A 14,995-nucleotide genomic window follows, 5' to 3' on the forward strand; every position below is an offset into this window, starting at 1 on the left:
AAAAACAAGTCTAAGCAATTATTGGATGAGCTTTCATAATTAGTAAGAAGTCTTCATGTAGTTATGCAGGAGCAGTTGGCAGGACAGAGCTAACCAGTGATCCTAATGAAACAAATACAGACTTTTTCTGGAGAATATGTTTCTTGAGAAGGCTTCTTCTCAATGAGGACTAACAGACAGGCATGGGTGAAACAGGTGCAGTATGGAAGATTCAGGGATGTGTTAGTATAAAAGTGTTTCGGTAAATACTAGCAAAGTGCTGGTTCACAAGAGAGGGGTGCATATTTTTCATATTTGATTCATTTTCTTGTACTTCAAAATACTAAAAAATATTTTATTTTCATATATGTGTATGTATGTGTCTCTGTCTGTACAGATACATGAGACTAGGAAAAAAAATACAAACAAAAGAACAACAACAAAAAAACATCTTTGTTCTGGGAACTGACTTCTGGTCCTCTGCAAGGGCAACCCTACTATAAACTTAATAAACTGGATGGCAAGATATCTCAGCTCTCCTAGCAGCTCAGCAGTTCGTGGGAGGGTTTTGAAGGGAAAACCAGTAAAGCTTTTCAGCTACCTATTGCTGGGGCTGGGTGCCACGCACACACAGTGCCGCCTGTGCGCGCTGGTGCCCATGCGCAATATCAAATGCACATGCGCACCAGTGTCCATACGCAATATCAAACGCACATGCGCAGAGCATTCAGCCAACCAGGAGTCCGGTGAGACTGTCTTTCTCTTTCGCTCCAGCAGTCATTTTGCTGAAGAAGCTTCGGGGGAGTAGGACGTCAGTGTTGTGAAGGGCAGCCACTTGTTGGCACACTGGTAAGCCTGGTTCAGCCAAAGTGGGGTTAGTTCAGGCAGGAGGAAGGGATGAGTGTGAGGAGGAAGGAGTGTGAGAGTGAAGGATTATAAGGAAGCGGGGAGTGTGTCCCGTAGAGGGAGGCTTGGGTCCCACGCGCCATTTTACTTGTACGGCAAATCACCCATCGGCATTACGGGGCCTCTGATAGTAGAATGGAGGAGGTACGAACCTCGTTGGGGCCTCTGATAGTAAAGTGGAGGAGGTGTGAACCTCGTCAGGACCTCTGATAGTAAAATGGAGGAGGTGCGAATCTCGTTGGGGCCTCTGATAGTAAAGTGGAGGAAGTGTGAACCTCGTCAGGGCCTCTGATAGTAAAATGGAGGAGATGTGAATCTCTTTGGGGCCTCTGATAGTAAAATGAAGGAGGAGCAAACTTCGTCAGGGCCTCTGATAGTAAAGTGGAGGAGGTGTGAACATCGTAGGGGTCTCTGATAGTAAAATGGAGGAGGTACCAACCTCGTCTGGGCCTCAGGCAGTAAAATGGAGGAGGTGTGAACCTCGTCGGGCCTCTGATAGTAAAATGGAGGAGGCGTGAATCTTGTCGAGGTCTCTCTGACAGTAAAATGGAGGAGGTGGCAAATCTCACTGAGGCCGCTGACAGGAAAACGGAGGTTCCTTACTGAGTACTGGGCCTCAAGCAGACTAAAGCCTAGATAGAAGGAAAGAATGCTTAGAGGATTGGGAGGTCTCTGCTGCCTTTACAGAGATGGCAACTCCGAGCAAATAGGGAGCCTATAGGGGAGGTGAGAGGCCGTGGTGGGGGCACCGAGGTGTGGCTGAAGGCATGTTGTCTGTAATCTGGTACATCAAGGGACAGGGAATTTACCTCTGTACTTTCCCTGAGGCCAGGCCTGAACCCTTTAGAAACTCACCTTAAGTTTTGTATAGACTGTATGGACATTACTTTTCCAAGGACCAGACTGAATTAAAAAAAAATTATATTTATGTGTATGTGTATGTGTCTGCAGAGAGGTAATTAGATTAGGTGGAGTTTGAGTGCCAGGCAGTTGTGAGTTTGGTAGCTGGATGCTGACTGCTGGGTTTTGACAATTGAATTCCCGTTTAAAACAACTGGCCAAGAGCTTGTAACTGCTGAGCTGTTTTTTGAGCCCCATTTGGGGCAGTGGTTTATAAGACATATTGCTCTGATTCTGGAGATGGCCTCCTAACATTCCTGCTTCAACCATTTGAGTACTGGGATTCTAACAATGTATAAGCACAGCCATCTTTGTATGTTTGTGTGTTACATTTTGTTGGTTTTGTTGGTCAAATATTTTTGAGACAGGTTCTCATTGTAAGGCAGAATGATCAGCACCTCTCAATGTGGCTTGGACTAGACTTCAGCTAGGCATTTTCAGCCTGGTCCAGATGGAATGTTCTGATCAAAGAGAGACCTGAGTCACCATGTCTGGGTTATTGGGGGGACAGTTTTGACAGTTGAATCCAGGCCTTATTGCATGGTAAACATACCCTGTACTCCCAAACTACACCCCCAACTATGCTGAATTTAACTTTGCTATCAACAGATTTGAGGCATGCCTGTAATCTATAGTGATAGCAGCCAGGGGTTCATTTGGGGTCAGATACTGCCTTAAAGATCTGTTCAAAAATTTTAAGAATTTGACAGTGATAGAATCAAAACTTAGATACCCCAGGGGTTAAGTACAAATACATTTGGAGTCAGGGCAAAAGCCATCATTATTTTTTTTCTTTTTAAGATTTTAATTTGCTCTAGGCTGTGCTTTCAGCATCACACACCTTTAGTTCCAGCGCTAGGGAGGCAGAGGCAGACGGATCTCTGTGAGTTCAGTGCCAGTCTGGTTTACACAGTGAGTTCCAGTACAGCCAGGTCGGTCACACATAGAAACCCTGTCTCAAAACCATAAAACGATTTTTAATTTTCAACTATGAATATAGATTTAGGTGGAGGTCTGAGGTGTTAGACCCTCCTAGAGCTGGTGTTACATGAAGTTGGGGACCCCCTGATGTGAGTGTTGAGAAACAAGCTATGGTCCTCTGCAGGAACAGTGTGTACTCTTAACTACTGAGTCGTCTCTCCAACCATCTTTTTTTTTTTTAATTCAGAAATTACAGATTGTTAACTTCTTATTTAATAATATATGGAAACTGGTAACTTTGTTTAACTAATTTCATTCTTTTTGGATAGTTTACATTTTATTGATTTATTTAAGTTGGTTGTTTTAGATTCAGGTGAGAATTTCCTTTTCTATTTTAAATGACAAAGCATTAAAATATATTTTTTCTTTTCCTGAAAAAGGCCGTCTGAGAAATCTGTGAAGCCACTGATGGCAAACCACGAGCACATAGCAATCTATCACTACGATATTGATAATGAAAAAGAGGAAGTACAGGAGGTGATAGAAATAGATGATGGACTGGACAGCTCAATGTACTCTACTCCTTCAGGTACCATACACCAGTTCTAAGTTTGATTGTTCCCGTAGTTCAGTTTGTTTGTGTGTGTTGAGAAAGGGGGTTTGTCAGAAGACAATTTAGAGGAGTTGGGTCTTTTTTCCCACCATGGCTGTCTCAGGGATGAGTCATGTGGCTTTCAGGTTTGACAGTAAGCTCTGTACCCTTTCCTCCTGAGTCGTCTTGCCTGCCCAGTTCATTTGATTTTTACACAGCTGCCTGAAATATAATAAAAGATTAGTGTTTTCATATACTTTGTTTACTCAATCTTCACAAGTCTGTATTAAAGGTTGAGAAATACATATAGTACATTGTTTGAACGGTGCACATACATCAATAAATTGTAAATAACTTACAGTAGTATTAAACTAGAAGGGCTTGAATAATCTTCTTAGAAAATGGTAATAACTTATGATTTTATTTCATCTAACTTTCAGAGTAATATTTTATTTTTATTTCTGCTTTAAAATATTATGTTGGAAAAATGCCTGAAGAAAACTATAAATAAATTACTATTTAATTAATATTAACAAAAATAGCATATTTAATTTATTTTTGTTTTCAATAAAAATAAGTCTTTTATTCTTCTTGTTAAATGCAGGACAAGTTCCAGTATTTGGTAATCCTGAGAAGACATGGGTTCCAACAAGAAAGGGTGATGATGAAGGGTAATATGATAAATATTTTTGCCTGTTCAATAATGATTTTCATACCTGTAATTTCATCACTGGGGAGGTGGAGGCAGGAAGGTAAGAAGTTCAGTAACATTCTCTGCTACATAACTACTTCAGTGATCATTTTGGGCTAACAGAGCTCCTACTTTTAAAATAAAAGCAAAAAAGAATAGGAAAATTTTACTTTGCTAATTTAATAACTACTGGATGCATTATTTAATGTGTGATATTTCCTTGAAACCAAGCAATTTATATTATAAATGCACACTTAATTAAAAGGCTTGGCTTTGTTAATGCTTTGTGCATGGGAGTAATGCTTGACCCCTAAAATAAACCTCAGTTGTAATGTTTTAATGTACTTTCTTTACAGATCTGAATTAAAGAAAAAGATGGAAAAAATTGGAGGTACAGTTTCAATGTATTTGTGTATAGAGAAAATTGTTTAAAACTATATAGTGTTAAAATAATGTATTTGAAAAAATATAAAATATAGTGTTAGTATGTTATAGGATTAAGTTATATAGTGTTAGTGTGTTACAGGATTAAAGTATATAGTGTTAGTGTTATAGGGTTGAAATATATAGTGACATGTTATAGGATTAAACTATATAGTATTAATATGTTATAGGATTGTTAATACTTTATTCTTCATAGAAGGAATTTGCACAAATATTTTTTCATAGCTCAAAGCTTTTCTTAACCTTTTTCTTGATAGGAAAATTAAAAGTGGTTATTTTGTATATGTGTGACATAAATGACATTATGAAAAATAAAATGAATGAGAAAATTTTTTTATGATTCTTTTGGATTCCCAGTTTTATAAATACACATCTTTATGTATACTGGTGTTTCATTTACTCTATTCTCTAGGAATCCTCCTGGATTCCTTTCTCCCTTCCAGCTTACTATTTTTTTTTTTTGGAAACTGTCTGTACTGTAACAGACACCTAAAACTTAGTAGACCTCTAGACTTAAATAGGCCCCAGACCATAATACAATATGATAGAAGCCAGAAAGTTGGCAGAAATTCCCACTGTTTTAGTCGGGGTTGCTATTGTGATGAAACACCATGGTCAAAGCAAATTGTGGAAGAAAGATTTACTGGACTTAGATGTCCACAGCACTGTTCTTTCCTGAAGGCAGTCAGGACAGGAACTCAATAGGACAGGAACCTGGAGGCAGGAGCTGATACAGATGCCACGAACGCTTACTAGCTTGCTCATCTTGGTTTGCTCAGCCTGCTTTCTTAGAGAACCCAGGAGCATGTGTCCAGGTGTGCAGTCAGGGCCCTTCCTCATCAATCACTAATCTAGAAAACAGCCTATAGGCTTGCCTACATCCTTATACAGGCATTTCTTTAATTGTAGTTACTTCCTTTCAGATGAATTTAAATTGTGCCAAGTTGACATAAAACTACCCAGCCCATCTGCCAGAACAGTCACAAAGGCTGTTAAGTTCTTGGTTCCTAGATGTGTCTGGGAAGTCTCTTGGGGGAAAAAAATCCATGCGGGTATTAACCCTGCATTTTTGCTTCTGCAGTTCCATTTCTCGCTAAGTGAAATCTGTCAACCAGGATGTGATTTCTGTGCATAAAAGGCTGAGAACTGTAAGGCTTAGGGCTGCATTATCTGAACAAGTTCTCAATGTATCTGCTGGCTGGCAATAAAGACTTCCAACTAGGAAGCTATAATAGTGTCTATATGGAGGTTTCTGGTGAGCTTACCTTGCAAACACTACATAGCCTTGACTGTCCTGAATTTCACTATGTAGATAAGGTTGGCCTCAAACTCATAAGCATCCACCTGCCTCTGCCTATCTCAGTCTCTTTTTATGATTTGTATATTTAACACACCAAGTCCAGAATAGTCCTGCACATTTCAATTTTGAGGATTTTCAAGACAAGATTTCTCCTTATAACACTGACTGACCTGGAAGTCACTTTGTAGACCAGACTAGCCTTGAACTCATATCCATCTGACTCTGCCTACTGAGTTCTGGGATTAAAGGCATGCACCACCACTGTCCAGCTGCCTATTATCATTTTTAACAATAAGTTATGCATCAAAAATGAAAGGCAATTTTACTGGCCTGTGAGAGATCTTTAATCAGATGTAATAAAGACATTAAGTTTTAAATTGTCTTTTAATTATCAATTTCATGAGATTTATACGAGACAGTACTCATGTTTATTTGATTTCTTATGTAATAACTCTTTTGAGATTATAATAAATTATGCCCTTTCTCACTTCCCTTTCCTCTTTCCAAACCATACAGTGTATGCCAGCCCTGCTCTATTTGAAATTCATGACCTCTTTTTTTAAAAATCTTGTGATGTGTGTTTTTTATTTTAATTGTTGTGAGATATGCATATTTGTACACACACACACACCAAGTTGTTTGTTTCTGAGACAGGGTCTCACTATGTGAATCATTCTGGCTTGAAAATTTCTATTTAGGCCACCTTTATCTTTAAATGGGAGATCTCCTGACTGCCAACTTGGTGCTATAGTTATACAATTGAGGTACCTCGTCTAGGTTAGGAGACAATATTCTTTAAGAAAAGTTAACATGGTCTTCCTTTTTAGGAATTCTTTATACTGTCAGGTCTTTTTTTGGAGGATTTCCACAGTTGGGCAGTATCAGAGTAGCTTCCTAAATTTATTGTAGATACTGAAAGCATAGACTATTAGTTTCATCATAGGTAGTGAAAGGTGATTATGGTATTAAAATTTTAGAAACTATAAAAATGTTCTGCTTTAGGAATTCTTACTCCCAGTAGCCTTTAAGTTACCCACTCACTTGGGTGTGGCCTCTTACACTATTTATGCCGATGTAAAGCGCGTGTCCAGCATCTTTTCTGGCTGTGGGATTCGGTTGCTGTTCCCCTTCCAGCAGAGGATTGTGACTTGTGAGTCTACCCCTAAATAAATAACCCTGTATTATTCTCAATTCTGAGCTAGGGTGGGATTTCTTTTAAGCGTCCTTCTTCAACGTCCTATAAAAAGTTTCACAAATGGCAGTCTGTGATGCAAACACTTTTACTCCCAGCACTGAGGAGACCGAGATAGGCAGGTCTCTATGAGGTTGAGGCCAGAATGGTCTACAAAGTAAGTTCCAGGATAACCAGAGCTGTTACACAGAGAAACCCTATCTCCAAAAAAGCAAAGCTTCACAAAAGTATCTAAAATATTCTTGATAATTATTAAATTAAGATTTATTTCAATCTTTGGTCTTTTCTATTTGTAAAAAGTAAATTTCAATGTACCATTACATATAATCTTTGTCACTTCATTTAATTACCCTTTTTTAATGCTGGCCTTCAGTTTGTAAAAATTTGACCTAAATTAAGAATACTTTGAGACAGGGTTTCACTAAGTATCCCTAGTTGGTCTGGAACTCACTATGTAGACCAAGCTAGCATTGAACTGAAATATCTGCCTGCATCTGCTTCCCAAGTGCTGGTATAAAAGGTGTGTGACTCCAGCCTGGATTTTAGCTGTTTAATGGCATTTACTTTTTTGTTTTATAAAACATATAACGAGTTCTATTGTTTTTGTTTTGTTTTGTTTTTGTCCAAAATAGGGTTTTTCTGTATAGCCCCGACTGTCCTGGAGCTCTCTTTATAGACCATGCTGGCTTTGAACTCAGGGATTCAGCTGCCTCTGCCTCCCGAGTGCTGGGATTATAGTCGTGCGCCACCACCTCTCAGCCATATAATGAGTTCTAACAGTAATGCAGTCAAGTATCCTTTCAACTGGAGAGTACTCTTTAAAAAAAAAGTTGATACTTATAATTTTTTTCCCTTGAGGAAAAATTAAAGTCTCTTCTTGTTCTATTGTTTTGTTTATTAGTTTTTCTTAGGAACTCCAAATTTAAGAATTATCTCCAACAGGAAGACTATAATTGTAGTAATGTTAGGCATTTCAATTTACAATGTCCAAGAACAGAAATGTTTCCAATATTAAGATTTTATTTTACTTTGTAATACTTGTATAAAAAGTGAAAATCTTGAATGCTACAAAATGTGAAATGCGTGAGGTTTTTGTTGGTACTATTTCTTAAATGTCTTTGTTGTTGTTGAATGAATTATATCTGTAGCTTTGTCTCCCTGCATCTATGAGAGCAATATCATTTTCTTCAACATTAAATTTTTATTTTTTTTCAATGTAGCTGACCTTAGCGATACTGTTGATGAAAAGAAAAAGAGAATGGATTCGTATATTAAAGGTGTTGTCAAAGACTGTAAGAGGAACATCAAGCAATATTTGAAATTTCATGAAGATGAAGCGTAAGACTCTTCATTTCTTTAGAGCCACATTTTTATGATTTTATAGTAAATGTTGGTGCTAATTACTCCATTAAGTGGAGTCTATCAAAAATTTTGATTTACTTTTTCTCCGAGCTGACTTTCTGAATTAAGATATGTTTCTGGGAAGCCTGTGAGGATCATGCTTTTTCTCTTCTTAAATAACAGTTGAGAGTTATTGTCAAAAACTCATTTCCGTTTGTTCTGGGAGGCAGTAAAAGGTAGATGTCATAGAAACTTCATTTTTTTTATAGATATGCTTGTCAAGGTAGGAGAAAGTCAATTTAATATTGTAAGTAATTTATGTATTTAAGAGATGTAATCATTCCCTTGTAGTCTTGGTCATGCCAAAACAGGTTTTTAAAAACTTAATTATTTTTTCTAAAATTTGTACATTTATAATCATATATGTGATATCATATATAAACATACATAAGTATCTCATATGTCCTTATTCAATAAGACAGGCATATGAGAGCAACTTTTTGTTAGGAAAAATGGTTTTAGAATCAACACAAACCTAATTTTATTTTTTGATTTCCCACAAGAATATTTACTTTGCTATTATATCATTCCTTTTATAGTACATAATATAGGAATTTAATTTCTCTTTGAATATTCTCTTTATCTTGATAGGTAATGTAACATTCATTATTATGTTTTACAGGCGAGAGTTTAGAATTGAATATACTGAGAAGATTATAACTCTGTTTCAGCAATGGAATTTCAATATAAAGGAAATTGGAGACGAAGAAGAGAAATTATCTGTGGGCATCAAATTTGCTCTTATAATTAATCTGGTAGTACTAAGCCTTGAGTTAAAGTATAGAAACTAACCTTGCATTAAGCACATGAAAATGAACTGTGTTTCAGAGTCTGTTCCTGACTTTGTAGTCTGTTCCTGGTGAACCATGAACCACATAAATGGGCACAAGTACAATGCTCATGAAAACCATTGGACTTTTGATATCAGTTAAAATTCTTACATTTTTAAGCAACAGAAACTTGTAAAAGAATAAATGATTACTGATTTCCATAAAAGAAATTGTAGGTAGGTTAGTTTCAGACATAGTTGAATGATGTGTGGAATACTTTACATGGTATTGTCTGAGCTGTTTGTCAGTCTTAGTGCACCTACTAAATGCCATATGGTACAGCTTCCATTTTTAGACTTAGCTGCAGATTTATTAACTTAGTGAACTTTTTATCTTTTCCCAATAGCCGGTGCAGAATATTCTTGTGCAGGAATATCACTGATCTAGTTTTGAGCATTTTCCTATTAGAGAACTAATCACTGTAGCCAGAACATGATTTGCATCGTTTTCATCCTCTCCATCTTCCTGTCCTTCTTTCCTTCTCCTTTGCCTTCTATTCCCTTTTCTACATTCTTTCTCTTCTTCCATTTCTACTTCTGAATTCTTGACTTAACCCAGGGCAGTTTTCAAGGTAGGCAAGTACACTTCTGCAGAGCTACAGCATCAGTTCACGACATCATTTACTCCTAGCAGTCAAATGTGTGTAATTCTCTTCTCATATTAATGAAAACTAACCCCATGTATACATTTTATTGTAGTGATATTTCATTTGTATTTTAATAAATAAAGCTTGCTTGAAGATCAGAGACTAAAAATGTCCCACTGGTCAGTCACTGGGGAGGTCAGCCAGGGACTCCAAGAGGCCTAGGTCTCACCCCAGTGAGATCTTTTGGTCTTGTCTTTAGCCTTTTTTTATTCTAACAATTACTCTGTTTGTGTAGTAAAAATGTCCACTGGTCAGTCTTTCAGGCCAGGCAGTGGTGACACGCACCTTTTATCTCAGTACTGTCATCAGACAGACTAGCTAGAGTTGTGGTTTCCAAGCTCATGGTTTAGCCAAATAAATGTGAGTAAGTCAGGAGCAAGGTGCATGTGCAAAGCAGTATTTTAACAATTGGCTATAGAATTTAAGGTTGGGAAAAAAAGTGAGGATAACAGGAGCAGGGACAACAGTGAAAGGAAGGTAGGATTCAGTTAAGAGATTTTTGGTCTTGAAGGATTGCTCAGCCATAGTACCAAAAAGAGTAACCTCCAGTAGGAAATGTTAGAGTATGAGCTCATAATACGTGGAGAAGAGAGTGTTTCTATAATGATGATAGCTTAGATGCTGGAGGCATAATGTTTTGGATCTGATTCAGATTTCAGTGATAGGTAGCATTGGAACAATAGACAATGTACCATTGCATCTCAGTTTCCTCATCACTGGAAGAAAATGGAGAGCATCTATTTCCTATAGTTGTCGAATTATTAGACGAGTTTGTATACAATTAATCTATTTAATAGATTTCAAAATAATATCTGTCATGGAGTTATTCTGTATTTTCATTACCAATACTAATAAAGGTGTGTTATGAGTAATGGCAAAACAGAGTACAAATGTTTAAATAAGTGGGTGAATAAAGTAGGTTAGAGAACAAAGTCATTGGTGGAGAATAAGTTAAGGAGCTGAATGGACAGAATTATTGGAAAACCATCTGTGTGAACACTACTAGAATAAGTTATGTCCTGAATATGAAGAATTCCCTCTCAGTCACACAAGCTGCATGATTGTAATCCCAGCTACTCAAGATGTTGAGGCAGGAAGATCATGAGTTCTGTGCATATAGAATCTGACTTTAAAAATTCCTACTCCGTGACTTTGAGAATGTTTTTGCTGCTTAGTGGTAAAAAAAAAATTGCTTAAACTTAGTGATAACACATATCGAATCAAAATATTGACAGCATTTATTACAAAACAATTCCTTTTAAGATGAATTTATAACTTTTTTCTGAATTTAAGTTTAGTCCTTCGATTATCTTAGTTGTAGACTTTATCTAGTATGAGAAAAGCCCACACAGCATCGAAAGCAACCAACTTCATACTTAATTGCTATTACACAGTTTTCCATTTATATTTGTAGGATGTTTTTTATCAGAAGCAGAAGACTTTTAAAAGAGCTAGAACACGTCAGAACCACAGCCTGAAAGAAATTAAGCAAGAGAATGAGGAGTATTTAAAGGTATGGTGTAAATTGTAATATACTGTATTTTGTTTTAGTGACTGGAAAGGGAACCAAACTGTTATATTTTTGGTTATGAGTCTACCCTTTAATGGCTGAGCCATCTCTCCAGTTCCATAATACATTCTTAATACGTTTCAAAATTTAACTACTTTCCATTCTAAATTAATTGATTGTGACTGAGTGATAAATAAATTGGCAGATCTGTCATGATCTCGGCAGGAACTTAACTCAAATCAGAAAACGTTGAGACAATTATCAGAAATGTGCTCATGCATCAATATGTAAACTATTAACACTTTCGTTATTTTCTGTTTAACTGCAAGTAATATGTCTATACACCATTTTAACATTATCGTTTGTCCTTGTAGCCCCAATATTTGTTAAATAAGGAAGTGCTTAATTGAAATTACTAAATATTTTTGTTTTTAAATGTATTATAGAAGCATTTTCCTAACATACTAGGTTTTAGAATAATTACAGTGACCACAATGATTTTAGATGCCAATTTATAATCATAAAAAATAGTCCAGATATAAGTTAGGGTTAAAATTTGTAGACTGAGGGGCTGAAGAGATGGCTCAGCAGTTAAGAGTGCTTGCTGCTATTTGAGGAGCCTGGAATCTGCTTCCCAGCACCCACAACAAGAGGCTCAGCCCTCCAGCCGCAGGGAATCTGACATCCTCTGCTGGCCTCCATAAACACCCACATGTACATGCTTGCAAACATAGGCACACCCATATAAATAAATGATAAACTCTTTAAAGTTTTTTCTAGGCTTATATGATTATAAGTAGATTTGCATGCTAGTAAGTCAAGGTCTAAACAGTAGTTTTAAAACACGTTCGAAGAGCTTCATGCTAATTTGCATAAACATGAAAGAGTGGATTAAGTCCAATTAGAGGGCTGTTGACTACCGCCAAGATTTCCACACCACTACTGTATCTTTAGGGTTATTGTGCTGTGTTGCTACCTGTAGTTCATATTCATTCTAGCTGAATAAATAGGATGGTTGGTTGCCTCTCTCCTTTGGAAATTTCCCTGCCACCTTCTGGTACCATAAAATCTAGTTCTCAGCGAGGAGGCTTTCAGGTCAGATTCAGCTTAGGTCCTGTGGGTCCCATGTCCAAAGTACACAGAAGAGTAGTTTAGTTAAAATCTATTTATATATTCGCAGAGAATTGGTTCCTTTTCAATTTTACTGCTATTAACTCTAGTTAATTACTTGTTCTCCCTCTGTTTTTTGTGCCGTCTTCCATAGATCTGCCATGTAAGCTACTTAACACATCCCTTTGTTTCTGCCAATCTAATGTACAACTTCCTGTTATATAAGATCCCCTCCATTTACCGCATCTGCTCATTAACCTCATCTCTCTGCATAATTGCTTTGTGAACCCAAAGACTGTGTACTTCCATTCTCTGTTTATATGCTTTTCCTAGAATAGTTTTAATTGGTTTAATTTTGAAACCTTACTATTTTGCCAACTTATTTGGAATCACCCCATTTTCTACACTATAGCTAAAAATAGATTCATTTCCATTCCAGTATGGAGTGTTTGAATTATTTTGTTTACTTTTTTTTTCAATAAAAGGGGTAAGATATCTTGTGCTATTATTTTTAAAGTCTCTCTACAAGGTTTACTAGTAGTATACCTTAAATAGCAGGTTAAAATAATTTATTAGTTAAATTAACTTAAAATTTTCACTGGGTATAGTGGCACAGGCAAATGATGACAATTGCGGGGAGTCTGAGAGTGAAGAATGGGAAGTTGGAGGCTAGCTTGAGCTACACAGCAAGATCCTGTAATAAAAACAAAAGTACCAAAATGTATTTTTTGTTTTATATAACTTGGAAATAGTCTCATAGTAAGACCATTTAATTACCTTTATTCACATTAGTCAATTAGTTATAATAAATGAATTGTAACCTGATATTTGATAACCTTATCAGAAATTCTTAAAATCACCATATTTACTGATTGAACTTTTGGATTTTCTAGTGCTTCTAATTCTATACATTTTCGCTCTTTCTTTTTAAAGGTAGGGTCTTATGTGGTACAGTCTTTCTATATATCTGAGTATAACCACGAAATCCTAATCCTTCTGCCTTCACCTCTCTACTGCTAAAATTACAAGCTTGTCACAGCTTGGTTTATATTGTTCTAGGGATCAAACCCAGGGTACATTAAATGCTAGGTAAGCACTCTACCAACTGACATAAATCCCCAGCCCCATTCTGCCTTTGAGACCATGTCTTCCTGTCTTGTCCTTGTTAGTAGTGTTCGGTTCTTTATGCTCTCAGCTGAGCTTCAGAGTGACTTGGAGCTGCACTTTTTTCCTCTACCTAGCCCTAACATCTCATTAAATTATTAATTCACACACTACCACGTTTGTACATGCCACAATTACCTTTGATTCCTTGTTCACACACACAGACACACACATACACACACATACCCACACATACACACACATGCATTATTTATGGTATGAATTTGGGAGTTTATATATTACAATGTTTTATCTTATTTATTTGTATTTTATATACATTGGTGTTTTGCCTGTGTCTATGTGAGGGTGTTGGATCCCTGGAACTGGAATTACAGACAGATGTGAGTTGCCATGTAGGTGCTGGGAGTTGAACCTGGAAGAGCACGGAATCATCTCTCCAGCCCCATATTACAATGTCTTATGAAGATGGAGTAGATAATGGATACTATTTGAATATGAAAGGTTTCATAATTTTTAAAAGTAATTTTAATCTTTAGAACCTGTGATGAAAGCTTGTTTTGTAACTATCTTTTGTGTTTTAGGGTTTGGAAAACTTGGAGGACGGCAGACTACTTAATAATGTACGCACTGAAATTAAAAAACAAATGTCTGTGTTGAAAAAGAAAATTGCAGGAAGTTAAATATTGAATTGTAACAGTATGGAATAGAAGAGGAGCAAACATACTTTGCTTTCCTTAAATATGGCACTTAACAAATGTTCTTCTGATAAGTCTTGAGAAAAACTTGAGCCTGGGTACTATTAGTTAACTAAGAAACGTGTCTTTTAAATACCATCTTTAATCATTAGCTTTTTGAAAGTGTGGCACCTCTGTTATTGTTACTTCCAAATAAAATCTAAACAGTTTTGTGACCTATAGCTAGTCCTGTTCTTCAAGGCTTCAGATATTTATCTGTGTTTTTGTATTTCTCTTACAGTTTACTTTTATGAACAAAAATGTAGGTTTGGGGGCATGGAATGGTGGCACATATCTTAAATCCCAGCACTTGGGAGGCAGAGGCCAGTGGATCTCTAAGTTCAAGGCCAGTCTGGTCTGTAAAGTAAGTTGTAGGACATTCAGGGCTACACAGACTTACCTGAAGAATGTGAGTAAGGTATTGCTGACAGAAGTGCTGGTGAACCCTAAGCAAGCACACTGGAAAGTCTTTACCCAGTATAGATAATGGCTTTCCCATCCAGTCATAGATAGAGTCCTCTTCTCTAGTATTCCCCACCTTTATACCCTAACCACTCCCTGAGGCCCCTGGGCCACATACAATTAGGAAAATAATTGCATACAATTGGCTAGGAGTGTTGAGGACCAAATAAGTCTTCCTGCCCTCTCCTATGAGTGTCCAGTCAACAAATCCCCTGCCATAAAGCTTTTCTCAAGCAGGTGTAATGGTGTTAC

General features: G+C 36.8%; 1 protein-coding gene across 1 annotated transcript; it reads left to right on the forward strand.

The window, feature by feature from the left end:
* The first annotated feature begins 707 nt into the window (after window positions 1-707).
* On the forward strand, window positions 708-14,461 carry LOC125415400 (synaptonemal complex protein 3-like). The gene is made up of 8 exons (XM_048457623.3): window positions 708-828; window positions 3,147-3,295; window positions 3,903-3,969; window positions 4,346-4,380; window positions 8,146-8,263; window positions 8,949-9,048; window positions 11,217-11,315; window positions 14,129-14,461. Exons 2-8 carry the CDS (start codon window positions 3,175-3,177, stop codon window positions 14,225-14,227), a joined length of 639 nt encoding a protein of 212 aa, XP_048313580.3. The 5' UTR covers window positions 708-828; window positions 3,147-3,174; the 3' UTR covers window positions 14,228-14,461.
* The last annotated feature ends 534 nt before the right edge of the window (window positions 14,462-14,995 follow it).

Source organism: Myodes glareolus, chromosome X (assembly GCF_982192425.1).
Source record: "Myodes glareolus chromosome X, mMyoGla1.1, whole genome shotgun sequence".
NCBI classification, from domain to species: domain Eukaryota; kingdom Metazoa; phylum Chordata; class Mammalia; order Rodentia; family Cricetidae; genus Myodes; species Myodes glareolus.